Source organism: Diadema setosum, chromosome 6 (genome assembly GCF_964275005.1).
Source record: "Diadema setosum chromosome 6, eeDiaSeto1, whole genome shotgun sequence".
Lineage (NCBI taxonomy): Eukaryota > Metazoa > Echinodermata > Echinoidea > Diadematoida > Diadematidae > Diadema > Diadema setosum.
The window spans coordinates 32,048,193-32,062,370 of NC_092690.1; the positions used below are offsets into that span (position 1 = coordinate 32,048,193).

Consider the following 14,178-nt stretch of genomic DNA (forward strand, 5'->3'; position numbering starts at 1 on the left):
TGGTTATATGAAATCACATCAAAAAGAAAATTTCATAATGTAATGTGAAGGTATGTCACAAATATATATATATATATATATATATATATATATATATATATATATATAAATATGAAGGGTTTGTTTGCAAAAACCGATAAGTCCATTATATATATAAAACACAAACAAATAATATTTGTGACCGTGCATCTTAAAAAAGACAAAAAGCAACAACTAGAATTATCGCTGAAGGTGATTAATACACCCGCCCCTTGTGTTGCTTTATAGTATGTGATGTCATGATGGCAATGACATTAATACCAAGTTTGTGCACTTGTCGAATAATTGGAAACAAGAATAATTTTAGTTCAGTTGACAACGAGTATAATACAGCAAATGGAAACATGCTTTCCCCCAGCATCACTACACTCAAAGACCATCGTACACACCAAATTTGACCTTCATAGCTTGAATGGTTTATTTTGATACAAAAATGAGTGGTTACCATGGCAACAATGAGTGGTTACCATGGCCTTTACCCGAGTAACCGCAGTCTTCCCTTGTGAGAAATGTACTAGTGTATAGAGCTGGAATTATGTAACTCTTTCGTATTTAGCATGTACGATGTCCAGGTTTATGTATAGAAAGGGTACACAGGTAGCACATTGATACACATCCTATGGAAATATACTAATGATAAGATTCCTGTACCACCAGTATTTCTGTCTTCTTTTTTTTTATTGCCTATGTGGATTTTCAAGACGCCATTGCCCATTTCAGTCGAAGTAAACTTGCTACCGATGTGTATATTAGTCATTTGTGTGTATATAGCTATGTTTTTATTACTTTTGTTACGTCACTATGCCATAAATCTGGCTTTTTCAGTTTTCATACACTCATTTCTTTCTCTTCTATTATGCTCCGCCGAACTTTTTGTGTACGTTTATCTTTGTATTTTTTATCGGAAGCCCACCGAGACACTCGAATCTTCGTTCACCTGTACTGTGTGTTCCTTGTTCTTCTCTCTCATCGTTACTGACCCTTCTATCTCAACTTATCCTGCATTCTTTTATTCCCAGTTCCCTTCCTTCGCAACGATCCTCTATTTATTCAGGTCTTTATGCAACCCATGCACATTGCTATGTGCATCGATTATTTCCCGTGCTTTGTCACATTCCGTCTGCTGGTTATTCTCCCATTGCATAATAAATTGGCACTTCCCCATTACACCTATACTGTTAATGCAGGTCTATATTTTAGGCAATCTCGTCTTTTGTTATGGCTGATCTCTCAAATGCACCCTTTTATTCCGTGCCAAATGATGATTTTTTTTTTGAATTGTGTAATAGGCTCACAACATCCGAATCCAACTCAGTTGATGAGGCACCAATTACTCTAACAACTCCTTATGACAACTTAGTTGCCGATAATCTTAATTCAGCGGTAAATGAACTGCCTTATGATTTAACTAATGATTTAAATTTGAATATGTCATGTAATTACGTAACAGTAAATCAATGTAAAGATATGTATTTTAGTTTCTCTAAAGACACATTTTCTTTGCTGCATTTAAACATAAGAAGTTTGAATAAGCATTTCAATGAGTTAAAGCTTTTATTAGAATCCGATGCTGGCCAATCACTTTCTGTCATTGGACTTAGCGAAACCTGGTTGACTTCCACTACGGAAGATTCCTTTGCAATTGACGGATACAATATGTATGTCAGTAATAGATCGGACAGAAGTGGAGGCGGTGTGGCATTTTACGTATCAAGTATTTACAAATGTATTGTTCATAACGACATTTCTAGAATGGATAACACTGTTGAATCTCTTTTTGTAGAAATTTATATCCCAGGATGTAGGAATGTGTTATTGGGCATAATATACAGACCTCCAAATTCAAATATTATAGATTTTGTGACTTATCTTTCAGACGTGTTAAAAAACCCAGTTTTTCGAAATAAGGATTGTTTTCTTCTTGGTGATTATAATATTGATTTGCTAAAAGCTGGAGATGATCATATCCCCAACGAGTTTCTAGAAACACTTTTGTCTTCATCATTTCTGCCACTCATTTCCAAACCGACTCGCATCACGGATCACTCTGCTACTTTAATTGACAATTTGTTTTGCAATATCTTACCCCTTCCCGAATCTTTTATAGTTCTTTCAGATGTGACCGACCATTATCCAATCATGATCCACTTTACTTTGAAAACTTTAGTCAATGACGCAAAACCTTCATCTCCTTTATTCAAACGCAAAATTTCATGTGAAAAATTAGCCAGTTTTGATGCTGCTCTTGAAAATGCTGATTGGTCACGAGTGTATGAAAGTGATGATGTTAATGAGTCTTTTGATAATTTTATGGAAATGTTTAATTTTCTTTTGGATGTTATTATTCCAAAGCAAAAAAAAAAAGTAAAATGAATTATAAAAAGACACCTAGGTTACCATGGATTTCCAAATCAATTCTCCGTTCAATAAACAGAAAAAATCGATTGTATTATAAATACAAAATGGAAAAAACTGAACGAACAAAGAACAAATATACATCATATAAAAACACATTAACCAGGATTTTACGTTTGGAAAAGAAAAGGTATTATTCTCAGCAGCTGTTGAGATACAAGTCTGATATTAAGAATACCTGGAAAGTTTTAGAACAGGCTATGAATATTCCGAATAAAAAGCAGAAATTAGTGAAATAAAGTGGGATGATGAAATAATTGATGACCCTGTTGATATTGCAAATATTTTTAATTCTTATTTTTCAAAAATAGGTGAAACGCTTGCTCATGGTATTCCGGCTACAGAACAGAATTTCACTGAATTTTTAGGCCAGAATAACCCAAATTCTATTTTTTTAACTCCAACAAATAGACATGAGATTATCGACATTGTATCCTCTTTAACAAACAAACGAAGTTCCGGTTATGATGATATAGATAATTGTATCCTTAAAGGTGTCATATCCTCAGTTGCAGATCCCTTGGTCCACATTTTTAATCTGTCAATTTCTAATGGTATTTTTCCTGATGAAATGAAATTGGCTAAAGTAATTCCAATATTTAAGAAAGGTAATAATCTGGATGTCAGCAATTATCGTCCAATCTCTTTATTATCTTCATTGTCGAAAGTTTTAGAAAAAATAATATACACCAGAATTATTAATTTTTTTAATGTACACAAAATATTCACAAATTGCCAGTTTGGTTTTCGAGAGAGACACAGTACCATCCACGCAGTTCTTCATTTTATTAATAAAGTTGTTAATGCAACCGACAACCATTCTCATTATTCTTGGACTTCTCCAAGGCCTTCGATACGATTAATCATAACATTTTGCTCTATAAGTTATCGCACTATGGAATACGCGGGAAGGCCTTGGAGTGGTTCAAGACTTATTTAGCTAACAGAAAACAGTTTGTTTCAATCAAAGATAATCATTCAGTTACAAGAGATGTCAAGTGTGGCGTTCCACAGGGAAGTCTTTTAGGGCCGCTGTTATTCATAATTTATATCAATGATTTCTCCTCTGTTTCAGAGCTACTTTCTTTTATACATTTTGCTGATGATACCAGTGTTTTTCTTGCCCATAACGATATCGATGTTCTTGTTCAACAAGTAAATACGGAATTGAAAAAAGTAACCAACTGGGTCAGAGCTAACAAGTTATCTTTGAATGTTCAAAAAACAAAATATATGCTTTTCAGCAATACTGTTGATTCTTTGAATTCAGAAATATTTCTGAATGATTGTAATTTAGAAAGTGTGTCATGTTTTAAATTTCTTGGTATTTTTGTAGATAATGAACTTTCTTGGAAAAAACATATTGATCATATCTGCAAAATTATTTCTCGCAATATAGGTGTTATGAATAGACTGAAATTCTATATTCCTGAAAAGACCCTATTAGTGTTATACTCCTCTTTGATACTCCCTTACCTTAATTACGGAATTTTAGCTTGGGGCAATACTCATCAGACACTGCTGTATAGAGTGTTATTATTGCAAAAGAAAGCCCTCCGTATTATTTCTAATTCTCCTACACGTTCACATACAAATGCATTGTTTGACTGTTATAAGCTGTTAAAAATCAACGAATTATTCCTATTTAACTAAGGTCAATTCATGTAAATGTATGATAACAATTTACTCCCACCTATCTTTGGTTCTATGTTTCATTCCATAATTACCCCACCCGGCGTTCTAACGAGTTTCATTTACCACTTCTTCGAACGATTTTAGCAAAGAATACACTTATTTACACTGGACCAAATTATTGGAATTCCCTGAATCATGATTTTAAATCTGCTCCATCTATATACTCCTTTAAAGACACCCAGTCGCGAGGATACATGGACATATTTCAGCCGCGGGCGGCAGCACGTAAACTCGCTTCCGAAGTTGCTACGAAGCGAAATGTGTGTGTGCGCAAGACATCCCTAAAGCAATGTATCGCGCTATAGTATCTCATTTGCTCGCTTGATTGATCCGAGCGCGGGGAGTACGTTTTGTGTAATGTGAATTGAATGTATGGTATACTGTATGTACTGTGTGATGCAATGTTCGCATGAGCTAAATAGTAGCTAGCTGCCTATACTTCGTACGACTACAGTGTACGCCTTCTCTTCATCGCACCGTCGATCGTCGTCACTCGTTAACTACACTGTAATCGTCAGATCAGATTATATATAAGTAGGGTGGCCATCATGGACGATGACACATCGTCATGGGTAGCGGATATTACCGCCGAGTTGTCCATTCTGAACGCGGACGATTGGGTCGGAGACCCTGTGTGTCTTGTAGAAGTTGCATGGTAGCCCTACTACATATCGACCGCCCTTATTGAAACCGACCGCGTATAATTCGCGCACTGAGCACTTAGTACGCACTTCTCTGCGCGCAAAGCACATAAAAATGGATTGGCTTTGAATGTAGTTGAGGATGGTGTGAGAAAACGCGATAATTCATTGTTCATTAATGGTTTTAATCAAGGACAAAATTTCGAATGAATATTTTCACCGAATCGTAATGACAGCACAATGTAATGTCTGTAGAAGTTTCTAAAAGGCTTCTAAAAAGCTTCGTACAACACGGTGTTCAATACAACTCGGTTTGCGTGCATTGTCAATGCAAAAACAGCGGTCGATCCTAATAACGCGATTTACCGCGGGGAGCTGAAACGAGGCCACGCAAGTTCGTCGGCGATATTTTTGCACTGAAACTTCGAATCGAAAACGGAACAACGGCATTTGATAGAGCTGGATAGCTCAATCACGTAGGTCAAGTTTTTTTTTTTTTTTTTTTTTTTTTTTTTTACGTGAATTTCAGTGTTAAATATTCTTATCAAGCAGATAAACATTAGGTGGTCGATTAGTAGTAGGTCCAACCATACTTGCCCTGGCGTGTGTAAATTCAGGACGGGGAAGCGACTGTGCCCGTGCAGGGCCAACGGCCACAGTTGCACTGCACAGTGTAACTGTGGCCGTGGCAGAAGGGGGCCGTGCACCAACCGACATACCTTCAGGTCGAAGTAGGGCCTAGACTAGAATCTATTATTGTTAGATATATCATCTTTGAACCTATAGTTCCCCTGTTTAAACGTTAGAGTTCTACCAGATCTATAAGGTTAGACTACATGTATGATGGAGCTTGCGATAGATCTATTCATTTTTTTTATAATTCATTTGCAAAATACTAATCCTAAATCATATTCTTGGGGAATTTGCATAACATGATTGATATGAAAAACTTCTCATTTAATGGGACTAATGACATTAAACTGACCCAGCAAATGTCATTTCAATTATGGCCTACGGCATTATCATAATTTGACATAAATGAGAACTTAGAGAAGTTTTTCGCGGAATTATACATAGAAAAATAGGCCTACTTGTCGATCAAACGCAAATGCCCTAAAGTTACTGATACTAGATTAGAAAAAGTCATTCCACTTCAATCATTGATTCATGTGTAGACTTCTACGTAGTTACACATCATCTGGATCTGGATTCTAAGTTGAAGTTGTTGACTTGGCCAGCTGGGGTTGCTTGATTGGCGTAAGCCGTGGCAACACAATTCCACCGTGCATGTCGTAACACGAATTTGCACATTCTAAATAAAAATTCCTGCAAAACTGTTCATGCAACTCCAGCAAGTGGAAAGCAAATTTTTCATCGGCACGCTGACGCTGAAGCCTCCACCTCTGGTCTCTTATTTGTCCTCCAGCTAAGAACACGTCTCTCTGCGTTCTCCACTCGTCGATAGCGTCAAACAAGTAGATACGTTGCCTCGAGTTGGACGGCTGTTTGATCTCTATTGTGAGGGTTCATTACTAAACCAAAGCCAAGGCTAAGCCGAAACAGTAGGCCTACAGCACTTTTTATTGCGAACAGTACACGCATACCACACACAATATTGATATTGACATACCGGTACCGACGACTTTCTATCAACTTTGTTATGTTACGATCCGGCCCAACGTACTGTAAGCTGTACGTATAACACATGCAGCTGACGCAGCAGACAACATTGCACGATGAGATCATAACAACCTGCCATATGGCCATATGCATTGCAACTTGCTATACATGAAGCTTAGAGTTTTAATATTTCTTCATCAAAGCATATGTATAAATACCAAATATCAAACAACGTTAATATATGAATAATTTATGATATTGTTATATAATATTTTCAGACATTTTGAAATATTGTTGCTTAGATTGCTGAAATTGGCACCATAGTGCATATAAACCAAAGAGATTTTCCCCAGTGACTGGTACACCCGACAGCTCTCACTACTTGTTGTGTCGCGGACCGGGAGAGATTTTCATGCGCATGGCTGTTGTGCGGTTTTGTGCATGCACCCATTCGGCCCCATTCGGTAGGTATTCGGGCGTCCATGTTGAAATTACAGTGGACAGCTCGCACGGCGCTCGTGCCCCATCTGGTTTTCGCTGGTGCGCTACGTAGCGTCGTGTTCGGCATTCGGTACGTACGGGGGTACAATAACGGGAGGAGCAGCTTGTCGTGCTTTTCTACTGAGCTGCGAATCGCCTGCGACGACCGGCTGCCTTTAAAAGGAGATTAAAGTCTTTTCTTTTACAATCTTATAATGACGACTCGCAGAATCAGATTAGTTAATAGGCTTACTTTGTTACTCATCCGCAATATCGGCATTGCCGTTCTCTTTATTATTCTAGCTATTGCTCAAGCCTTGATTATAAGATTTTCTTTAACCTATACTTCGCAGTTGAAGGGTTTGTTCTATATTCTTTTTTCTTCTTCTCTTTCTTCCTCAAACCTCCGAGGATCGTTGTCTGTGTTGCATATTCCTTTCTATTCTCTTACCTCTTTATCACGCTATAGTCTTGTTTCCTCTTGTGTCGTCAAGTCTGTTTGTTTCTTGTTTTTCCTCCTACAAGTAGTCTTGTTGCTGTCCCAGTCCTGTTGCATGTTCATAACTCTGTTTGTTGTTGTTTTATGTATAACTGTTTGTTCGTCTGTCTCTTAGTGGGCTCCCAAACTTTTTTGTGACGAACTTTTTGTACGGATTCTTTTTTGCTGTTTTCAATTCAATTTTTACATCGGGCTTCTAATACAAGAGGGGCCCACACTCTACAAGCTCTGTCTTTTTAGTGGGTCCCTCCCTTTTTTTTTCACACGATGCATATATTGAAAACCATTTCACTTTCGTTATCTTAGCACCTATTGCAATGTATCGCTACTGTTAGTTTTTTTTCCTATTATTGTTGCCTTCTCTGTACAATTGTATGCATTGTTTTTGTCACTTAAGAAAGTGAGATTTGTGTTTGTATATTGTGGAAAAAACGAATAAATAATAACTTGAACTTGAACTTGAACACATTTTCCTTAAAAGTGTCTTGCAAAACTACACGTCTAGATCATGATACATACTAAATTTGACTTTAATTGCTTGTATGATGGAAAAGTTATTCGATCTGCAAGGTTTTGGTAAAATTGTGGTTACCATGGCAACGGTTTGTGTGACAAACACAGAAATTATGTGTTCTTCATCTACACCTCAGGGCCATAATGCCTACCATTTTTTTTTTTTTTTTATTGCTTGAAAACTGTGGAAGAAGTTCACTCCACAGGACTAAAAAAAAAAAAAATAAAAATAAAACAATAAACAAACAAAAAACATGCGGTTACCAGGACCACGCACTGTCCGATACAAATACAAAGGACATTTTGTAAAACTACACTTAAAGAGCATCATACACATCAAATTTCACCTTCATAGATTAAATGGTTCAATTTGATACAAAAATGAGTGGTTACCATGGCAACACATTTTTCTTATATTAACACATTGGTATCTTGCATAATTACACCTCCCGATCATCATACATACTAAATTTCACCTTAATTGCTTGAATGATATATTCAATCCACAAGGTTTTGGTAAAATTATGGTTACCATGGCAACGCTTTGTCCGACAAACACAAAAAACATGTGTTCCACATCAAAGCCTCAAGGCCATAATGCCTACCAAATTTTATTTCAAGTGCTATTTCAAAACTGTGGAAGTTGTTTACTCCACAGGGTTTCGAAGAAAAGATGCGGTTACGATGGCATTGCTTTGTCAAGTACAAACACAAAGAGTGTCTTGCATTATACACCTATAATTCATCATAGATACCAATTTTGAAATTGATTGCATAAATACTACGGAAGTTATGCAATTCCACAATGTTTTGGTAAAATTATGGTTACCATGGCAACGCATTGTCCGACAAACACACAAAAAAAAAAACATGTCACATCAATACCTCAATATCATCATTTACCCTAATACCCCTTTCCCGCTGAAGGAAATCTTCCCCGGGTGCACTCGGGGGCACCCGGGTAACCCCCCGCAGTGTGAAAGGAACCTCATACCCCTTTCCCGTTGAAGGAAATCTTCCCCGGGTGCCCCCGGGGGCACCCGGGTAACCCCGCAGTGTGAAAGGAAACTCGGTTGAAACCTAGGGGAAGCCTAGGTGAAACACCGAATACATTTTTGGGCAATTTTTACCCTAGAAGCGTCCTGGGTAAACACCGATAGTTCACGGGGAAACCACCGGTGGTTCACCGAGGAACGCCCAGCGTGAAAGGTTGTCTCGGTGAAACACCGGGGAAAATATGCAAATTATGTCAAAGGTCATGTTTTGTTTCTGGTCATGCACACGTTTTTCGCTAGCTATCGCGCTCTCCCAAATTAATCCACACGTAATTCGTGTATACCCATGTAAATACACACACGACTACAGTAGTATGTCGTTGGTGTGACTTTCACAGCCTCGACGGCATTGTTGTACAGTATTGCATCTTGGTGTTGTATCGTTTACGCATGCCGTATACAAATAAACTGAGCTGATTAGTTAGAGTGTACTCGAGTTGCCGTGTCTTCTTCTTTTTTGATTCCTCTTCCAGTCTGGTACGCTGATGAGTCTCATCCGTCTTCGCACTCGACTATACTGCTGCGATTGCAACATCACTCGGTTTCTGAACAGTCCGAGTTGACGCAGAAGCATCAGTGACACAATGATAGCAAATTCCATTCTATTTTTTTTTCTCTTTTTTTTTTGTATACAATAATGAGCTGCAAATATCGCGAATTTCAACACTGTGAGTAATGAAATGAAGGCCCTCTGAAAATGCGAATTACGATCGATAGAGGTGATATACATGTTGAGAAGTTACGATTTCGAACCACTGTGCACTGTAGTACAATATCCACCAGACCATGTTCAAATTAGCGCGCGAATCGCGCCATTATTACACACTTCAGCTGGGGTCGGCCGCGGTGCGAGCAGAAAACACATCTAGGGGAAAGTTGCATAACAAAATTCACCGAGAGCATTGCCGTAGGTGTGAAACGACGGCAGTGAAAATTTCACCGGGAGGTTCCCCAGTGAATTCACCGGGGAATCCAACGATGGTTCACCGAGAGGGGCAGCGGGAAAGGGGTATCAGTTGAAACCTAGGGGAAGCCTAGGTGAAACACTGATTAAATTTTGGGCAATTTTTACCCTAGAAGCGTCCTGGGTAAACTTCCGATAGTTCAACGGGAAACCACCGGTGGTTCACCGAGGAACGCCCAGCGCGATAAGGTCGTCTCGGTGAAACACCGGTGGCCCGTTGCATAAAACTTACTGTTGAATTTCAATGGTAACTACCGTCAAAATTAGGCGTCACAGTCAATCAGCATCAAGGATTATAAAATTTACCGCTAATTTGAAGACTTACCACTAGAAAGGAGCGGTAAGTCCAGCGGTAAGGGTTTTATGCAACAGGGCCCTGGTGAAATATGCAGAATGACTGATTATGTCAAACGTCACGTTTGTTTCTGGTCATGCACACGTTTTTCGCTAGCTAGCGCGCGCTCCAGTAAATCCACACGTAATTCGTGTATAGGCCTACCCATGTAAACTTACACACCACTACAGTAGTATGTTGTTCGTGTGACGTTCACAGCCGCGACGGCATTGTGGTATTGCATCGTGTTGATGTGTCATAACACATCGACGCCATATGTCAAAATTGTCATTTTTATTGCAAATGTCATAACACGTTGACAACAAAATTAATGTCAACATCGGATAAACCATAAAATGTCATAACAAAATGTCGTCCACATATGTCACAATTTCAAAATTTCCAGGAACTCCGTAAAGGGGAGGCTCCTTTACAAAATAAAGGCGGGCGCAACCCCCCCCCCCCCATGTTCTTCTTTTTATTTGAGAGGGGGCACCAGGCGGAGATGCGACCCCTCTCGATCCTCGATTGCGTCAACCACAAATGAAGAGTTCGGTTTCAAAAGGTACTACATCCATAATTTCAAGTTCTGAGAAAGACGTGATTTTTTAATTATCATATTTAGGAAGCTCAGACTGGAATGATATTTCCCCCTATTATACTGCTAGATGATACACCACTGAAACCACTTTCTAAGAAAATCCAGGTCCATTCATCTATTTCTTTTTATGAATTAAACATTTCTATATTTTTGTGGATGTAGTAACTTTTGCAACCGAAAGTGGATGTAGTACCTTCTGAAACCGAAATTTCACATGCCATAGATATATTTAGTGTGATGTTATGACATGTTACGCGGATTATTTTTTTTTTTCCGCAATGGTGTTGCTGGGATGGGATAAGAGGTCAAGGGAGCCTAGGTAATTGACAATGCCCTGCCCTATTTAGCATCAAGAATAACAAACCAATGTGCATCGCTACTGCCCCACTTCTCCCTTGCTGACTAATATTTTGAATGAATGACTGTCATTGGTCATAAGTATGGGAGGGGGAATTCATTGTGCGTGAACGGTTATAGATGGGGAGGAGTCACAATATCTCTACAGGTAATTTCTCTCTTCCCTTTTCTCCTTTTGTTATTCTCTCACTAGCTTTATCTCATGATTTATCTTTTTCCTCTATGTATTACAGTATATTTTGGCTATTTTTCTCTTTGTGAATTCTCCCTTCACGTGTCTCAACAATACTGTATTCATTATCTTTTCTTCATTTTTTTCCAATGTAACTTCTAAGGGAAAAGGTGGAAAAGCAGCATCTGAATGTGCTGTATTTTCTCAACACTGTAATTAAATTCATTACATGAATTTCATTCCTGTATGTTCTTTATCAGGTAAGAAAAATATGATAATCTAATAGCTGATAAAAATCAAGACCGTCGATGAGTAATAAACGCCCCTTTTGCTATTAACTTTGTGACATTGTATAAGTAAAAGGTGTCATTTACAAGAATGAATATAAATCTAGTGTTCAAAGCAGCTGCTGTATGTCACTATGTACTTTCAAGCCCTCGTAACTGACATCATGCACGTATAGGATAGCACAGCATACCCACAGGTAAAGCACTGTTGGAAGGGATGTCAGAATTTCATGCCATTGTATACATTTTACAAAGTAACCTTGCTTTCAGACTAGTCGTCAAACACTTATTAGCTGTGAAGCTATTTATGTAAGAAATAGATCATACCTACAAAGTGTCTGTACTTTATTCTGGGGACAATTTATGGCTCAAACTCAACAACCTAGCAGTAACGCACGGTACCGGTTACTAACAATTAATGCAGTACGTGGGACTACATGAGAGTCGCGTAATTTCTCCAGTTTCTCTGCCGTTTCTCCTTTACTCTTGTAGACTGCTTTTGATTCACGATTCTTCTCCTGGGATGGTTTGCTCTATCAATGAGTTCTTCTTCATTTTCCTACATTGCTTGATTGAAATGTGATGAGTTTTTCAAGATATTGTCAGATTTGCGTGATGATTTTAACAGAAATCCAAAAAGCCAAAAGCCAACTTCTATTGTTTACGGGTTAAAATCAGTAGACAATGGTAGAGGGTCAAGCCAATGCTGCTCTCTGATTGGTCAATTTCCCGATGACGTCATTGGAGTGGATGTAGTGCCTTTTGCAAGCCAAATAAAATGGATGTAATGCCTTTTCAAACCGAACTGATTTTTAAATGTAATTTTTAAACACTTTCTGTTTGGAAATTCAGCTTTCCGTTAGTATCATAGGTGTAAAGAGGTCCTGAAAATGAGTACATGAAGACCAAAAAGTGGATTTTGATGGAAAATGGATGTAGTACCTTTTGCAACTGAGCTCTTCAAATGTCAAAAGCGGATAACCACAAATGTCATAACATGTTGACCACAAATGCTGAAATTTCCTTATTTACTGCAAATGTCATAACGTGTCACAGGGGTGGATCCAGAAATTCCGTAAAGGGGAGGCCTCTTTAGAAAATGAAAAGCTGGCGCAACCCCCTCCCATTTTTTTTTTTTTTTCATTTCATTTCTTTTGTTTAAACAACAATAGAGACGGGGAGGGGGCGACGCGCCCCCTGTAAATCCGCGACTGCGTCAACCACAAATTCATAGCAAAACCAATTGCTTGCACTACAGGGGCGGATCTATACGAATTTCGCAAGGGGGGGGGGGGCATATTTTTCTTTTAATATCCTTTGTTTTAACACGAAATAGACAGGGGCACCAGAGGGGAGTACGCTCCCTTTGGTTCCGTGATTGCGTCAACTACAATGTCAAAAACTCACTGCTTGTTCTTTGTTTTTTGTTTTTTTATTTAAGAAAAAAACTAGAAATGTCGCTATGGCGACTGATGCCTCCGCCATGATGCATGATTCTCCCAATAGGTGTATAGTACAATGTCTTCACAATGTGTGATCCATGACAGTTTCAGATAACTGGCAAAATATTGAAATGAACTGGGTTTGCTATAATTTTCTAAGAGTGCAGGTACACATATTTGGGGAAGTTTATGCATTAAGTAATTTCCAAGGTACGAAGAAAGAGTGTGATGACGGTACAAAATAGATTTTTTTTTTTTTTTTTGGGGGGGGGCATTGAAACCTGGCCTTTGACCCTTAACCTTTGACCTTTGACCTTCTGGCTGGAAATTTCCTGCAGAATCTCCATGAGGTAATGCATGTATTAAGTTTTGAAACTAATAATGCAAGCATTGCATATACTATTATATGAGGGAAATAGTAAAATTTTGAGTTGACCTTGACCTTTGACCCCTGACTATTGCCCCATGACCCCTAAATTCCCTAGATAATCCCTGCTAGACAGTACATGCATATGTACAAAGTTCCACGAAGATACATTGAACCATTTGCGAGAAAAGTAATATTGCAACATTTTCACCTAACATTTGACCTTTTGACCTTTGACCTTATGACAATGAAACTCTCTCTGGAGAATCTTTCCGCAGTAGTACATGTCCACATCAAGTTTCAAGAAAATACCATTGGGCATTGCATAGATATGGGGGAAATTGCAACATTTGTAGCATTTGACCTTGACCTTTTGACCTTTGACCTCTTGCCAATGTCACTATTGTAATTGTCCCATCATATATCATCCTTGGACCAAGTTTGGTGGAGGCTGCTTCATCCAGTTTTGAGTTATCACGTAAACAGATAAATTTTAGGATTTGACCTTGATCTCTGACCTTTGACCTCTGTCCGATTTCACTGAAAAACTAATCAAGTTATTGTCTTATCATACATCATCCTCCAACAAAGTTTGGTGAAATTTGCTCCATCCAGTCTTGGGTTATCGCGTAAACGGATACAATTTCATGATTTGACCTTGACCTTTGACCTTTGACCTTCAGCCGATTTCACCCAA

At 38.4% G+C, this 14,178-nt stretch overlaps 1 protein-coding gene across 1 annotated transcript in view; it reads right to left on the reverse strand.

Annotated features, from left to right (window-relative positions):
• LOC140229733 (ATP-binding cassette sub-family C member 10-like) overlaps nt 1-14,178 on the reverse strand; it is a 65,749-nt gene that overhangs the window by 24,277 nt on the left and 27,294 nt on the right. The window contains exon 5 of the mRNA XM_072309973.1: nt 6,781-6,791. Within this exon, the coding sequence (XP_072166074.1) occupies nt 6,781-6,791 (11 nt within the window). The remainder of the gene's footprint in view (nt 1-6,780; nt 6,792-14,178) is intronic.